The 17,501-nt window shown below is 34.1% G+C and overlaps 1 protein-coding gene across 4 annotated transcripts in view; it reads left to right on the forward strand.

Moving 5' to 3' along the window:
* Positions 1-17,501, forward strand: part of LOC143369378 (filamin-A-like) — a 446,998-nt gene that overhangs the window by 55,567 nt on the left and 373,930 nt on the right. For all 4 annotated transcript variants that reach the window (XM_076813239.1, XM_076813240.1, XM_076813241.1 and 1 more), the window contains exon 2: positions 5,502-5,860. In XM_076813239.1, the coding sequence (XP_076669354.1) occupies positions 5,521-5,860 (340 nt within the window). In that variant the 5' untranslated portion in view covers positions 5,502-5,520. The remainder of the gene's footprint in view (positions 1-5,501; positions 5,861-17,501) is intronic.

The following is a 17,501-nucleotide window of genomic DNA, read 5'->3' on the forward strand; positions in this document are numbered from 1 at the left end:
AGCCGTCCTCTTCATCTTCAAAGTCGTCGTCCTCATCGTCAGTCATATTGAACTGTATATGTGTATCTTTTGATGAATCTTGTTTTGAATTGTTTTTGTATAAAATGTCAATAATGGCACGTTGTATGCCGTGTGCATAACAAAGTTGATAGCAAGGCATAAGTCTACTAACTTTTGCCATCATACTCGGTCCATCAGTAGGGGAGACCGGGGCTAGTTGATACGTTCTTCAGTTTTCAATTTTTTGAATTTTTGTTTGCATTAATTACTTAATAACAAATATGCCAAAATATACTTTGGTCTTTCCTCTTTGATATATAGTAAACGAAAACTTGCGAAAATACACACAAAATGAATGAAAAAATGTTACTAGGACGATCAATTTGGATGTACCAAAAGTATTTACTGTTTCTCCATATAAACGAAACACTTAAAAAACGATTGTTAACGTCAAGGTACACAGACGTACCCTGAATCGTAGTAAAGAATTGAACAACAAACTTCACATATCCCGCTCAAATGGAGCTACATATATACGGTGTCGAGATAATTCTTCTGTATCAACTAGCCCTGGTCTCCCCTAGTTATACCTGTAATGGACACAAGGATAAATCAAACTACCGTTTTATGAATAATATATTTATTAAACTAAATTAAGAATATTAGAGGTTCAACTGTTTTTAAACTGGACTTCGTGACTGAGACTGGTGGCTTTCGAAATAGTAATGAACGCGGATGCGGGAATGTAGTGGGTTTTTAAGGGTTTCGGAAAGTAAGAGAGGGGATGACAGAATAGGGCAGAAGTGCAGGAGTTTGGTTAGATGACGCATTGGCTAGAATGCCGACGGGTAGTAGGGATGACACAGTGCTTATAATTACAAAGCGTCTCACAGTGGTTCCAAAGTGCCTTTTTGTGGACAAAATTCCGTATCTCCGTCAATTCTCAACCGATTTTTGATTTTTTTTGCTCGTTTTGTCGGGGATTAAATTTGCTACAATATCAAATACCTGAATTGCGACCAAAACATGTTTTTTCTATCTTTTTTTCTGACAAAGTTGGATGAAAACTTTAGTAGAACAATCTTTGGGGCTAATTTGATAAGATTTTGCTTATCTAAGTAGTTTTTTTTACGTAAAATCTTTAATCGGTACTTGGCAATCGCGGAAACATAAAACAGGCGATTTGTTGACACGTCAGAATGTTTGAAATACAACTTTACAATGGCTGAAAATTTGGAATGTCTACCGAGTTTACTACAACCAGAACCGTCTGAAATATTAATTTAATGTATGATTATAGAACCGAATAGCGTTCGGAAATATTGCAGAAAGTCAAAACCGTGATTTATTTTTTTACGTTTTTATTATTGTCTATTAGTAAAAAAAACTTTATCGAATCTTTCCGAACCACATCTTTTGCATTTGGAAGGTGGGTCACAATGTAATAAACAAATTTCGAACAGAATTAGCTGCCACTATTTGCCACTGCGATGTCAATCCGATTTTGTTTAATTGGCGATAGCGCTCAAAGTGCCTTTTTGTGGACAAAATTCCGTATCTCAGTGAATTCTTAATCGCTTTTTATCTTTTTCTGCTCGTTTTGTCGGGGATTAAATTTGCTAAAATGTCAAACAGTAGTTTTCCAAAATTTTCTTTAGGGATTAAAAAAAAAATTATGAAATCTTGGTTCCAAAACAACGAGTTTATTAATCAGTTTTTTTCATTTAGTCTTCTTCCATATATTCTACATCTTCTTTATAATTAAACAAAATATATTTTGCTTCTTTTTCAAGTGCAACAGACAGAGTTGGCCATTGGGAATTCAAAATCGAAATTAAAGGATCCGATGTTATTAATAAATTATGCATTATATCCTCATTTGTCGAAAACCTCGAACAGCTCTGGCATTAAATTGCCGGAATCTTTTAAAATCTTTGTTCCTAGATTCCTGGGGTTCTTCCGACATCTGACCAATCAGCAGAATAGTCGAGTTTAAAACGTCTTTTCCATGAATTAAAATTTTGTCTTTCAATGATGGCATCGATACTCCCAAATAACAATTTTGGCCGTTTCGAGAGAAAAAGATTGAAACTTTGATGGGTCTACGCTGTTTCCACACGACAGAACTTGTGAAATTATAAAAAATTTGTAAGTAGGTAAGTTCTTCGTTCACCTCTGTGATTTCTGCTACTGTCTTCCAATTGCGGAAAAATCGTCGCGCTGTACTCCCATCATTGGAAGTACCCGAACCATGTCTTGGAACATCCACGGTTATACCAAGTTTTCGTAAGAACACTAAAAAAAGAATTCAGTTAATGTTTAGACGAAAGAAACGTAAGAAAACTAAAAAAAAAAAGAATTCAGTTGATACTTAAAAGAAAACTTGGTATAATGCATAATTTATTAATATCATCGGATCCTTTAATTTCGATTTTGAGGTCCCAATGGCCAACTCTGTCTGTTGCGCTTGAAAAAGGCGCAAAATATCTTTTGTTTAATTATAAAGAAGATGTAGAATACGTGGAAAAAGACTAACTAAATTTAAAAAAACTGATTAATAAACTCGTTGTTTTGGAACCAAGATTTCATAATTTTTTTTTTAATCCCTAAAGAAAATTTTGGAAAACTACTGTTTGACATTTTAGCAAATTTAATCCCCGACAAAACGAGCAGAAAAAGATAAAAAGCGATTAAGAATTCACTGAGATACGGAATTTTGTCCACAAAAAGACACTTTGAGCGCTATCGCCAATTAAACAAAATCGGATTGACATCGCAGTGGCAAATAGTGGCAGCTAATTCTGTTCGAAATTTGTTTATTACATTGTGACCCACCTTCCAAATGCAAAAGATGTGGTTCGGAAAGATTCGATAAAGTTTTTTTTACTAATAGACAATAATAAAAACGTAAAAAAATAAATCACGGTTTTGACTTTCTGCAATATTTCCGAACGCTATTCGGTTCTATAATCATACATTAAATTAATATTTCAGACGGTTCTGGTTGTAGTAAACTCGGTAGACATTCCAAACTTTCAGCCATTGTAAAGTGTATTTCAAATATTCTGACGTGTCAGCAAATCGCCTGTTTTATGTTTCCGCTATTGCCAAGCAGCAATTAAAGATTTTACGTAAAAAAAAAACTACTTAGATAAGCAAAATCTTATCAAATTAGCCCCAAAGATTGTTCTACTAAAGTTTTCATCCAACTTTGTCAGAAAAAAGATAGAAAAAATATGTTTTGGTCGCAATTCAGGTATTTGATATTATAGCAAATTTAATCCCCGACAAAACGAGCAAAAAAAAAATCAACAATCGGTTGAGAATTGACGGAGATACGGAGTTTTGTCCATAAAAAGGCACTTTGGAACCACTGTGCGTCTGGGTGGTTAGTATGATGCATGTTTGCGGAGAGAGTCGGAGTTAAACAATAGATAAGGACCAGTACATTACATGCCAATAATGTCGTATTTAATATCTAGATTAAAGCTCTTCAGACGTTCTTCAATTAGGTTGATGCAATGCACTGCCGTATATGAACCATGGATTCAAACTAAACCAAGATTAAAGTGTTTCTTTTTATAATGCACAGTTATGTTTAAATATCTCTAAATATTTCGAAATGTCCATTCATCAAATGTTAATGAAATCTTTTGGTTTTGTTCTTGAAGTTTTGTAAATTTATCATATCTACTTTTACAGAATCTGAGAATGTAATAACTATCTTATTGTATTAGGAGAAATTGAAACTCTAAAACCACTTTTCTGAAACTAATTTCTTAAGTCCACAGATTTACAGAAAGCATTGAAAGTGAATCCACCCTTAGCAATCATGCGAGGTATCATTTTTTCCATAGAATTTTCTTTAACGAAAAAATCGTCAAATATTTTGACCCTCTTTTCTGGTATTACATTGCCGCAACTATCGATAATCTGCAACTGAGGTGCTGTTTGTGATACATTACATGAATCCTTCCTCAATGTTGATCCTGGAGATTGCGACTTTAAATCTATACAATGTTTTCTTTTTAAGTGTGTCACCAACCCTTTTCTTGATCGTTGATTTAATTTTAAAGTGGCAGAGCAGTTCAAGCATTTGGCATTTTCGGCAGTATCACTTTTCACAAAATAATCCCAAAGACTTTTATTAGTGTCCCCTTTATCACCGTCACACATCGATTCTTTACCGAATTACATATTTTGTTTGCACTGGTAATACCAATTGAAGCAATACCTAATATAATACGTATAATGCCTAAATTGAATAAGTAATATATAAATTCGTGCTTAAACAAGCTGAAAGACGCACGCCTGAGACGGCGACGGAAAAATTGAGAAGCGCAGAGTTGCGAAACAAGGCAACATCGCGCTTGCCGCTCGTCTCAGATCATCGCACGTTTCGAGATAGTTCGTCGTGCGCGTCGTCATTCGCGCAATTTCAGTTCCACAGACAGTCCCACAAACCCGCGGGATCCCGCGGCTCCTATTTAACATATGCGGGACCCAAAAATTGCGCGGGATCTTGCGGGATTGCGGGATTGCAAGCCCTAATCGGAGCGTATGGGCTGCCGCGTTAGTGAATTTTCACTTCTTTCACCTCCCATATCTGACAAGGGAAGATCCTGAACCCGAAAAATCAAAAAATTCTAAAACTTTATGAATAGACAGGGAATTTCCTCCTGATTACAATGCAATTTTTGTTTGCTGCCCAAATTCACTCGAAGGGGGTGAAATTAACCCCTGAAAAATCGGCTATTTTCCGATTTTGTGTTATAACTCGCGAACTGTAAGAGATATAAAACGAGTTTCAAAACAAGAGTTACTTCTTTTAATTAGATCTATCATTTGGTGAAAAAATTATTTTACAGTTCAAGAGTTATAACACAAAGTCGGAAAATAGCCGGAATTTAAGGGGTCAATTACACCCCCTTAGAGTGAATTTGGGCAGCAAACAAAAATTGCGTCGTAATAGGAGGAAGTTCCCTACTAATTCACAGTTTCAGAATTTTTCGAATTTCCGGGTTCGGGATGTTCCCTTGACTAATCGTCAGCTAAACTTGAAAATTTGTTGTGATTGATGTTTGATCATAAGATATCATTTGGCCCAAAATTCAGTTCCAAAATATATATATATACATATATATATATATATATATATATATATATATATATATATATATATACATATATATTGGGTTATCTATGTATATTTCGCGAATACTGAATACAATTTTTATTTTCTTTTATTGGGATAAAAATATCCACCTCTGCGCAGAACAGAATACAGGCTACATAACAGCTACAAAGGTAAAGGAGACGATTGGACGATAGCGGTTGAGAGAGCGAGCGAAAGATAACTCGACCGCAAGATGGTGGGGTGTGAATGTGTGTGCACGCGTGAATGTGTATGAGAATGGTGGAGAAGGAACTTCGCAGAGTACGTAACGCACACAGAGTAAATTCCACTACCATCTGCTTACCAATCCAATGTCGCCCCATAGGAGTGAACCGGCCGATAAAATGTACGAGGACGATAAGTCAGTCAACTACGAAGAGGCAGAGGAGGAGGACGTCGACATGTTTGAGAAAGATTTGCTCGAGGATGCACAGTGGAAACTAATTCAGCAGAACACGTTCACTAGATGGGCGAACGAAAAACTAAAAGCAGTCAGCAAACACATTGTCGATTTGGAGTCGGATTTGTCGGATGGCCTTAGATTGATAAATCTGATCGAGGTGCTCGCCCAAAAGCAACTCCCGAAGCACAATAAGAAGCCCATCTTCAGATCCCAGAAGCTGGAAAATGTGTCGGTTGCTTTGAAGTTTCTGGACGACGAGGGAATAAGGATCGTTAATATCGGTGAGTGACAACTTTCTTCCTTATTTAGTGTTTACTGCTACGATTTAAAGTCTGACAAATCTCGATCTAACCTAGACTTGAACTGCCGTTTCGGAACGCGGTTCAAACTGTAGAATGTAGACGTTAATGAGTGTGAACAATTTGTAGGATATTCACCATTAATAATATGTTTTTAAAGAAATGGTATCAGCAACTAAATTCCTAAATGGTCTTATTAAACGAGTTTTTACGAGTTAACCGATTTCCAAGCGGGACAATATCTCGCTACATATATCAATACATAAAATATTGTAGAATATTAATAAATAAGAGCGTTATAAATAATTTTATAGAAGTTGTACTCTGACAACTGACTCAAATTTTTGTGTATGCAAATATTAAATGAACCACTGTAAAGTATGATTTAACATAACCTGTGGCGTTAGAGTGACAGTTTATCAAAATATACGAACTTACATTTCCAAATGAATCTGTGGTCTGCTAATTTGAAATAACAAATAATTCGAAGGCGTATGCAACTGTGAATGTTAGTTTTCAGTTTGTTCTTCCACGTTGTTTGTAACAGAAATATTTGAACCCTGTGATACCCATGTGTATATGACTTGTTTACTTAACATCGTAATGAAATAGAAAGGGAACTACAAAATTACCTTACGATGAGTTAGGTTAGCAATTTTAGTTTGCGAACAATGTGTTATTGCCATATAATTAAACAATGGGCTCCAAACATTAAAGTAGCTAATCTGAACGTTACAAAAATGAAAGCTCAATACATATTTATTATAAATAAATATTGCATTAACACTAATCGATTTTGGCGAGAGTTATCGCGTCGGTATGTTCTGCAAAATATCGAAAGTATTGCCCGAGTGTACCCGAATGTTTCCTCTGAAAACAAGCCCAACCTCGGAATTCGTTTTATACTTCGCTGTTTCAACAGTTATTCGCTGGCGCAGCAGTTAAGTCGTCGATGACTCATTTAGTAAGGAGAAATTTAATTTTCATATTTTGTATTAGAACTTATAGGGTAAAGTAATTTTCTATTTCCTCTTCTATTTTATTAAGGTATACAATAAAGAATTCATAAATATCATGATGTCCGAACATTTTTGTTACAAACTGTGCCAACTTTAACAAATGTTGTGTACTCACTGACGTGTATACATATGGACATGCCTCATGCTTGAATTCGGCATTATCTGTTTATCGATACGTACCAGAGGTTGAAATCAGTTATGATATCGGTTTCGGTTCTTGATACAGTTATGAAGAACCGATGTTCCGAATATGCAACTGTTATAAAGAACCGAAATTCTGACTATATCAATTTCGGTTCGATATAATATCGGTCGACTATATCGGGTCTATATCGGTCTTACTGTCGTTAGTCTCGTTACTTTTTCTGTTTTATCGGGTTCCAAGACGATTCTGGAATCAATTCTCGTGTCGACTTTACCAGGGATGGAAACAGTTCTGGAACACTTATTTTTTAAAAAAAAATTTATTAGAATTTCTATACTTCGTTTAAGAAAATATCTGTTCCTTTAGGATTCTTATTCAATGAAATGTTACCCTTAGGAACTTCTTTAAAAAGTGTCCTCATGGAACAGATATTTTAGAATCTGTGTAATAAAAGTTCCATGGAAACAAGTTATATTAGAACGTTTACTAAAAAAGGTAAAGAAAAGGTAAATAAGAATAAGGTAAAAAAAGTAGGTACTAAATTATCAGGTACTAGTTTTATTTAACAATATAATATCATATTTTTCATATGTTTATTTAATAAAAGGTATGAAAATTATAAAATAAGTAATTAATAGTTTCATAAGAAGCATTAAACAAAAAAAAAGAACTTGTCAAGAATAATACCTAAATAATATTGTTTTGTAACTTACATGAACCGAAATACATAAAAATTCTATAATATCTACGAAGAAATGATCTATGTAGATAAATATTATAAATAAATAACACATTTAGAATATCAATTTAACTGTAATACTTATTGAATATTGTTATAGTACTATTCATTGAATAGTATTCAGTATTTGTTACAACGATTGAGAACATTTTTAATATTGATGAATAACATATTTGTTCCTGTTGTAGAAAATTGTATATTTTTATATTTTACAAATTCTACTCCAACTAAAACTTTTATTTTCAAGAATTTTCCTTTATCGGTTCTCATAGGAACTTATAATGTGAGAATGTTTTTTTAAAAAAGTTCCACGGTCCATATTTTAAATAGAACCCATTGAAAAGTTCCAGAACACTTTCGATCCCTCGATTTTAGAGTAATTGAATTATCTAGTAGATTGAATCTATTTCTTTCATTCCGGACCTTGTGTAACATACCATATTATGTTGGGTATGAAAAAACAGTAAAAGTTTTCCTGTTTTTTTTCATCAAATACTTATCATTTGCGAGAACCCAGTATAAGGATGGCAGGTATAGCCGCCTGGCAGCCGCTAGGACCGCCGGGTTCGGCCAGTCGAGCCGGTGAGCTTCGACGCAGCATTAAGTACTGTGCCCGGATGGAAAGAAGTCGGTTGAAATGTCACAGGGGCAAGAGGGGTTCTTCGCTCGCATTGGCTCCCGCCGCCCGTGTCCTGTTTGCTTACTTTGTATTCGTCGACGTTGTCGCGCCGGCCAATAGGAATATACTATTCGGACCTAATATTCGGACCGCAGAGTTTCTTGACCGACTTCTTTCCATCCGGGCACAGTACATTCAATTAATTTTCATGTGGTCAATTTTTAAGTGTCCATGTTTCTGAAAACTTGCCCATAAAGACGACAAATAGGACTATGTCCGTTAAACGAGCCGAATCAGAAGTTATAAACAGGATATGCATGCGGGAAAGGCAGTGGCTACAGCTACTGGCTACTTGCTGTTGCCGTCCCTGTTTTGTCTGAATGCCGTAGTATGTGTTGTCTTTGCTTATAGCTGGTGACTCGACTCGTTAAACGAATTTTATATCCTCATTTTTTAAAATTTTTCAATAGTGCCCTGCTACTCTAAAATTACATTTGATAAGAACAATTGCAGAATAAATCGTCAGAAATTTGTTTTGTTTTAAATGAAATCATTTTTATTAGGTACTCTTATGTCTTCACTGTAAACACCCAAAACCTCATCAGTTTGTTAGTTCAACAGTTATAATTTATTGAAAAAAAGTCTCCACTATATTTCAAAGTGATGTAAGATTAACATTTTTTAAAATTTTGAAAGATCCTTCGAGATTCGTTTATATATCACTAAAGGCTACAACATATTCAAGTTTCAACAAAATCCGAAATATTACCCCAAAAGGTAATTTTTCCCCCTATTTCGCGTCGAACGACCCAAATATTTGTGAAGCTAGGTATGTGATTTTTTTCATATTAGGTACAATTTATGTTTTTTTAATACCTCATAACGTTAGAAGTATAAGACTGCTGATAAATTGAGCGTAAATATATGATCGCATATGTATAAAAATCATTTATTTGTTTGCGACTGATTTTGTAAGAACGGCATTCGAAAACAATTGTATTCCATATTTGGCTACTTACCTCTAGTATTAACCTTTTACAAAATCATTATGAAAAAAAAAACAAAAACTGAAATAATTATACCTACATACCGCAAGCGGGGATGCCTTTGCACTAATGACGAGACGTTGTGAAGATTAAAAATTTGTACCGCAAGCGGGGGGTGACAGCGTTATAATCCCGATCCAAAATATTAATTTAAGACAAATCAAAGATCACTTCTGCAGTTAAGTAAGAAAAAAAATTTGAAGTCGTCACAAAGTCACCTCACATTCAGGGGCTGCCTTTGTGACAATAGATACAATGTTTTACCGTATGAAAAACACAGGGAAATAAGGAAATACAAAGTAACTCCATTAGTCATAGTCACTCCCACTTGCGGCACCATTATTTTGTAACATGAAAAGAGTTCTTTAATATAAGTGCTTTCCTTGAAATAGTTAAAAATAATCGACAAAATAAATTTTTCTTATATGTTGATTCTTTTTCATGTCGTAATATTGTTTTTTTTTTTACTTTCGCGACATAAACATTGTATCGCTTGCAACGGTTTTCCACGGCCGTTAAAAGAGTTTTGAGCGATGACGCGCGCTGGTGCGACGGATGATGCAAGTCGAAGCGACAGCGTTTTATTCAGACGATACGAAAGTTATCATTTCTGATCTGATCGACACAGAGAACAGAACAAAATTCTTTGGTGTCAAAGAAACAACCTGTTTTACTGTCATTGTTTAAATTAATATTTAACTATATTTATATAATTACTAGCTTTACTACTCGGCTTCGCCCGAAATTTAGATTCTGATTTGACAAATTTTTTTTTTTATTTATTTATTTTTGTGAAAATAGGCACATTCATCTGGATTAGCTAGGCAGAATGAGCTGGAACACATTTCGTGATACCACAGTTTACCGTTTGAAAGTTTTTAGGCGATCGACAAACACAGACAACGATGAAAGGGAAAAGGACACCCGAAATGCACCAATTTTTGCAGATATCTTGCTATATATTTTAAAAACTAAGGGTCTAGGAGAAAAACTGACTACTCCACGCGATGCAGCAGATATTTTTCCTCCGGAAAGCGTCAACAGAAGTGGTAAGTCTCGTTTTGTTTTCAATACAGTAGCGAAATAGTTTGGCAAAACGTGTACTGTCGACAGTGGTAGTCACGCGCGTTAAGCGATTGTGTGACGCTGAGCGGCAGTGTATCGCGCGCCGCCGTTGACTACCACTGTCGGCGCCGCACGTTTTGCCAAACTATTTTGCTTCTGTATTAAAAACAAAATGTGTCTTACCACTTCTGTTGATGCTTTCCGAAGGAAAAATATCTGCCGCATCGCGTGGAGCAGTCAGATTTTCTCCTAGACCCTTAGTTTTGGAAATAAATTTAAAGATATCAGCAAAAGTGGGTGAATTTCGGGTGTCCTTTTCCCTTTGATCATTGTTTAAACATATTTAAATGTTCATAATGCACCAATAACTTATATCGCTGTATTCAAGAGGGTTTATAGAATAATTTGACGCAACAAGCAACCGAATAACTATTACTGTTTCGACACAAAAAATGTTTAAATTTGAAAATTTGCAGTTTTTTTCAAAATTGAATTTCTCAAAAACTGAGGGTGATGGCGACAAACGGTTTGCGGATTCGTTTTTAGCGCACAAAAATCTATAAGAAACAGCTATTGAATCTTACAGACCAAAATGGCTGTTGCACAGTGTAATAATTGAAAATAATGTTGAATGTGAAGTGCACTTATATTTATTTATACTAAACCTAACCCAACACTACCCCAAATAATAACACCAAAGCAAGAAATTTAAAAAATATTTTTGCGTATATCTCAGAAACTAAGATCGAGCGATGGTAACATGTATAGGGAAAAGTTGTTGAGAATCGTGTCCCCGACAACATATCCAAATTTCATCAAAATCGGTGAGGAATTGCTAAAGTAAATAATTACCCCTATTTCAGTCGATGAATTTTGAAGAGGTGTGTCATTCCTCAGTAATGACAACTGTAGTAGGTATGGGCAAAGATATAAAAAAACATGTCGAATATTTTTCCACGTTCTACGTATTTATGCTGGTTTGAATGAAAAAAATACAAATTCAGTTTATGAAGTTTTCTCTTGTTAGTTTTATATATAGAGAAGGATTCATAGAGAAGGTTTTGATGTTTAACACAGAGTTTATAACTGTAATTGACACTATACTTGTTTTGCATAAAAGTTATAAATGTTTAATTTTAATAATCCATGTAACAATTTTAACAATTTTTAATAACAGTCCTATTTAATATACCTCAATGAAATTACATTATTTTATGAAGGTACCTCTGTATAAAGAATACGTAACAAACAAATCTAATTCAGAATCAAAAAGCGATTAGTGTGCAAAACGTTAGATCGTGCATCAGCAAATTCTTATGTTCTGTAATCTGATGTCCCTACAGTGAGACCTTTATGCATTCGTATAGTCAACGTATGAGGAACAAATTTTTTTTAGAAATGACTAGCGTGTAAAATTTGTAAAGGGTTATGAGATTGAAACCTACCATACTCGATGCTATTTATCTTAAATTTGTAATAACAGTAGTATTAACCCTAAGAAACCCAAGGGGCAGGGGTGGGGGTGTTGGGGGGGGGGGGGATGTACCGCAAAAATGTGCACAAAGTTTTAAACTTCTGTTTTTTCATGAAATAACTTGTGTAGGCTCCCAGTAATCTGTTTTAGTGTGAGAAAATAATTGAATTTAATTATACCAAAATAGCACAAAAACATCTTATCTACGTCCGAAGAACGTCCATTCCGAACGCACTTACTATACATTCGTAGAATGTCCCGAGAAGGTCCACCTGTTCCTTGTACATACGTCCTCGGTATGGTTATCTAAATGTCCAATTTACAAAGTGAGACGTCCTGCGGACGTGCTGTGCAAATATCCTCAGAACGTTTTCCGAATGTCCGAAGGCAAAATTAAATACGTCCAAAAGGCGTCTTAAAAACTTTTTACAGACCTCGTAAAAGCGCATTAAAGACGTATTCATCGTGTATGAATTAGGAAATTAACCTTGACTCTGTGGACAAGGGTGCAAACACACCTCAAGCTAATAAAAACGTAAATAAAAAGTTACCGAATGGAAACTTTCCCAAGTATTCTTGTGGGAATGCTATCTGTAATATTTTTCAGACAGAATTTGATAAAAAAAAAAATCATTAAAATCGCTGAATTTTTAATGCAGTAGTATACTTCAAAGGCACCTGAGCGCTTAACCGTGTACAGGGGTGCATATGCACCCCGATAGTCCCCATACAAAAATCAATTTTTGTAAGCAGCTAAGTTAGTATTTTTCTATAGTGTGTTTTGTATGTACATTCATGTTGCCTAAAATATATGGTTTTTAGTCATTTTTTGTGCAGCGTAATGTCATTGTCTCTAAAATGGTTTGATGCAGTTTCAATTCAATCTTTGCTTACGTTTCAAAGAAGTAAGATAGGTTTTTTTACCGAATTAGTGGTAAGTGTTTGATAAATCAATACAGTGTTTCTTTATTGTAAAGATGATGCTAATTAGTACAATGACATACGTTCAGAGTGTGTTTATTTATTTTCTTTCCACCGAACCCACCACCAGCAAGAAAAGTAAGAGATCTAAACGCAGATGCTACCTGTGCTCTCGGTCTAGTGACTTCAAGACCAGCTACATTTCTCAGAAACCAGCGAGTAAAAATCATAGCAACAATATTTGCGATAAATGCATGAACACCGAAATTCATGATGATGAAGAAATAATGCACACCGATTCTAATGATGCATCTTAAACTTATTTTTCATTATTTATATACAACTTTTAATTTTTTGTATTTTAAAGTAAACGTTATAATTCTTACTACACTTACCTTCTTACAAATTAATAAAATTTCACAAATAAAAATGTAAAATTACACCCCTGTACACGGTTAACGTTAAACTATTAGTACGCAGAGTGAAGGTTAAGAAACAAAAATTTGGCGGTGACGAGAATCGAATCCAGACTTCCCAGCTTACGAATCAAGCGCTTCTTGCAACTACCCAAGAATACATCTTTGTAAAAATTTTAACTTCTAGGTATATAAGCATTATTAATTGCTTATACAAAATCCACATTGACGCGAAATATTCTACAGAATATCATTATTCGACCTTCAGACTCACTGCTTAAAATTTCACGTTCGTCTTAAGACAGATGTTTTAACGACGTCTTACGACAGACGTCTTTAAGGGGTTATGTCTACCTGCAAGCTTCGAACACACAAGTAGTTTCGGGATTTTTTTTTAAGCACTGGAAGACTTTTTTTAAATAAACCTTTATGTATTGGAAAGTGTACATGCTAAACTACTTATGGTAATTTTTTCGATGGAAAATATAATAAATAAAAAAATGTCAGCGATCTTCCGGTAGCGATTTTTTTCAGTACTTTGCGGTGACCATTCTAATTCTGACCTGGTTCATCTGAAATAAAAAAATCGTGGGAATTTAGTTAGTATATAGGATTATCTTGCCCTTAATCGTTTATTATCCCAAAATATTAATAATTAACAAAATGGCAACTTCTCATAGCAAAAGTATCGATTTTCACCACAGAATCCCGCGCATGTTTCATCATTTTTCATCTGTGAAATCTAGAGACGCGGTAGCGTCTCGACGCCAAGTACAGGAAAGACACCCTGTATATGTCGACTGTCGCAACCTAACCTGAAACTTATTTCCTTAATATCTCATCACGCCTGCAATATTTTCTAAATTTAAAGGCATTTTTCTCATGTAAACCGCATATAAGCTTTCGAATAAGACTAATTTCAATAAAATCGGTCCGCGCATAACCGAGATATCGTAATATCATCTCATGAATCTGTCAGATGCGATAAGGTTTTTCTCCTGATTCTCCAACCAAATTTTGTCGACATAATACGTATACGCGTTACACGCACACCTTCAGCCAAAACGGAACTAACACACGTTTCGTTCGTCAATCGCTATCTTCACTATGCAATCTACTCCAAATTTTGACAGCTTACCGTCAAGTTATAACCAAATTATAAACGTGTTTTTACAAATATATACATAAATGAATTTCTTTTTAATTTAAATGATAAAAACCAATTTAAACCAATTCCACCAATCCAATTGTCTTGAAGCTTTGCAGGCGTGCGTAGTTTGGATGACAATACAATATATTTAAAAAAAATACCCGAGAGGATGAAAAAATTATCCAGTCATCAATTAATAATATAATAATAATTTATAATATTGAAAATTGTCTGAAGTCATTCTCTACGTAAATTATCTTTGTAAAAATAAGTGAGATCTCCATAAAAAACTTCAGAAAAGTAAACAAATTACGCCAAGTACGTGAAAGCAAATAAATCACAAAAATAGAAGATAATAATAATTATAAAATAAAAAAAGATGTGAAATTAAAATTAGCTGCACGTACATAAAGGTAATGATATATACAAATAAATATTTTTAATACGAATAAACATTTTATTCAAAATACTTGGCGCTGCGTCCCGAATTGGTGCCGCTAAACTGAATAAATATGTATAAATTGCATTAATTAATCTTTTTCTTTCTTTCTTGGGTGTGCGTTCATGAATGTGTGTATGTGTGCGTGCGCATATGCTACGTATGACATTAGAATTAAATATATGTAGAATAAATCTGACTGCGTTTCTAATATGTATATGTATATGTTTATGTATTTTAGATTGTAAGGGAGTTATTGTAAATTATTAATACGAGGACAATTAACATATTTTCTGTTTCGCAGCGCCAAGTATTTTGAATAAAATGTTTATTCGTATTAAAATATTTATTTGTATTTATCATTACCTTTATGTACGTGCAGCTCATTTTGATTTCACATCTTTTTTTATTTTACAATTATTATTATCTTCTATTTTTTGTGATTTATTTGCTTTCATGTACTTGGCGTAATTTTTTTACTTTTCTGAAATTTTTTATGGAGATAAAAACTACGCAACGGAGAAGAAAAAGCCACGACTACAGGACAAGATAATCTAATATACTGACTAAATTTGGTCGATTTTTTTATTTCTGATGAACCAGGTCACAGCTATAGTGGTCACCGTAATAAAAAAAAACGCTGCCCGGAGATCGCTTATAATTGGGACATTCCACGCGAAATCGGACACTTTTTGGAGTAACATTTCGGATGTGGCTGAAATTTGAATATGTTGTAGTCTTTAGGGATATATAAACATATCTCGAAGGATTTTTGACAATTTGGAAAAATGTCGATTTTACAGCTGTTTGAAGGTAAGTGCTAACTTTTTTTCAATAAATTATAACTATGGAAGTAGTAAACGGATGGAGATGAGGTTTACGGCGATTTGTAGAAAAGACATTGAAGTTTTAAGAAAAAATTATTTCAGTTTCAGAAACAAATTTTTTTAACCATTTTTGTGCAATTATTTTAAACAAATGCAGCTTTTTAACAACGGGCGCGATTTTAAAACTCTGAAAAAACAGAATATAGTTCTATCCTTCCCCTTCGTGGTCTAATTGTCAAAAATATGGGCATTTTAAAATTGACCTTGTAAAAATTGCCGAAAGTTGACGCTGCGTCGCCCAGCACCGCGGTACTCGCAGCGGCCAAGCGGCTATACCTGATATTCTTATATTGGATTCTCGAAAATGGTAAGTATTTGAAAAAAACTGAAGGAGGAAGACTTTTACTGTTTTTCATATCCAATATAATACGGTATCTCAATTTTTGGTGTTCGCAATATTTTCCTTGAAACGAGGGTGACTTTTAGTTTTTTAAATGGAATGTTACATATTTGATTACCCAATATGAAAGCGACTATCAAGACAAATTCAACCATATGGTATACTATGACCTTCAAGGCCACACAAGGTTAGGAATTAAAGAAAGAAACCCTATCTACCAGATAGATAGTTCAATATATTTACTTCATTCCTAACCTTGTGTGGCCTTGAAGGTCATAATATACCATATGGTTGAATTTGTCTTGACAGTCGCTTTCATATTGGGTAATCATACATGTAACATTCCATTTAAAAAATTAAAAGTCACCCTCGTTTCAAGGAAAATATTGAGAAAACCAAAAATTGAGATCCGTATTATGTTGGATATGAAAAACAGTAAAAGTCTTCCTCCTTCAGTTTTTTTCAAATACTTACCATTTTCGAGAATCCAATTTAAGAATATCAGGTATAGCCGCTTGGCCGCTGCGAGTACCGCGGTGCTGGGCGTCGCGGCGTCAACTTTCGGCAATTTTTACAAGGCCAATTTTAAAATGCATATATTTTTGAAAATTAGACCACGAAGGGGAAGGATAGAACTATATTCTGTTTTTTTTTCAGAGTTTTAAAATCGCGCCCGTTGTTAAAAAGCTGCATTTGTTTAAAATAATTGCACAAAAATGGTTGAAAAAATTTGTTTTTGAAACTGAAATAATTTTTTCTTAAAACTTCAATGGCTTTTCTACAAATCGCCGTAAACCTCATCTCCATCCGTTTACTACTTCCATAGTTATAATTTATTGAAAAAAAGTTAGCACTTACCTTCAAACAGCTGTAAAATCGACATTTTTTCAAATTGTCAAAAATCCTTCGAGATATGTTTATATATCCCTAAAGACTACAACATATTCAAATTTCAGCCACATCCGAAATGTTACTGCAAAAAGTGTCTGATTTCGCGTGGAATGTCCCGTAAGTGGTGTTGAGATAATCGAACGTTTGGATAATCGAAGTTCTACCGTATATTTTTACTCACAGTACGCCATTGTTTCAAATTCTGATATAAAAAATACCATGTTGCATTCAATAAATCAAAGTAAACATTTACATCACCAAAATGTCTCCAACAAAAAAGGATATATATTACGTGACGTGCCCCTCGAAACCATGAAAACTTTGTATATAACAATTTTTCATACAACACATGATACAGATATTTAATTAATATTTCCATCACAATCAATGCTTGAATGATATTTGTCAGAAAAGCCATAATTTGAGATGTGTTTTAATAATATTATTGTTTAAACAATTTTATTATTTATTT

Source organism: Andrena cerasifolii, chromosome 5 (assembly GCF_050908995.1).
Source record: "Andrena cerasifolii isolate SP2316 chromosome 5, iyAndCera1_principal, whole genome shotgun sequence".
Classification (NCBI taxonomy): Eukaryota; Metazoa; Arthropoda; class Insecta; order Hymenoptera; family Andrenidae; genus Andrena; species Andrena cerasifolii.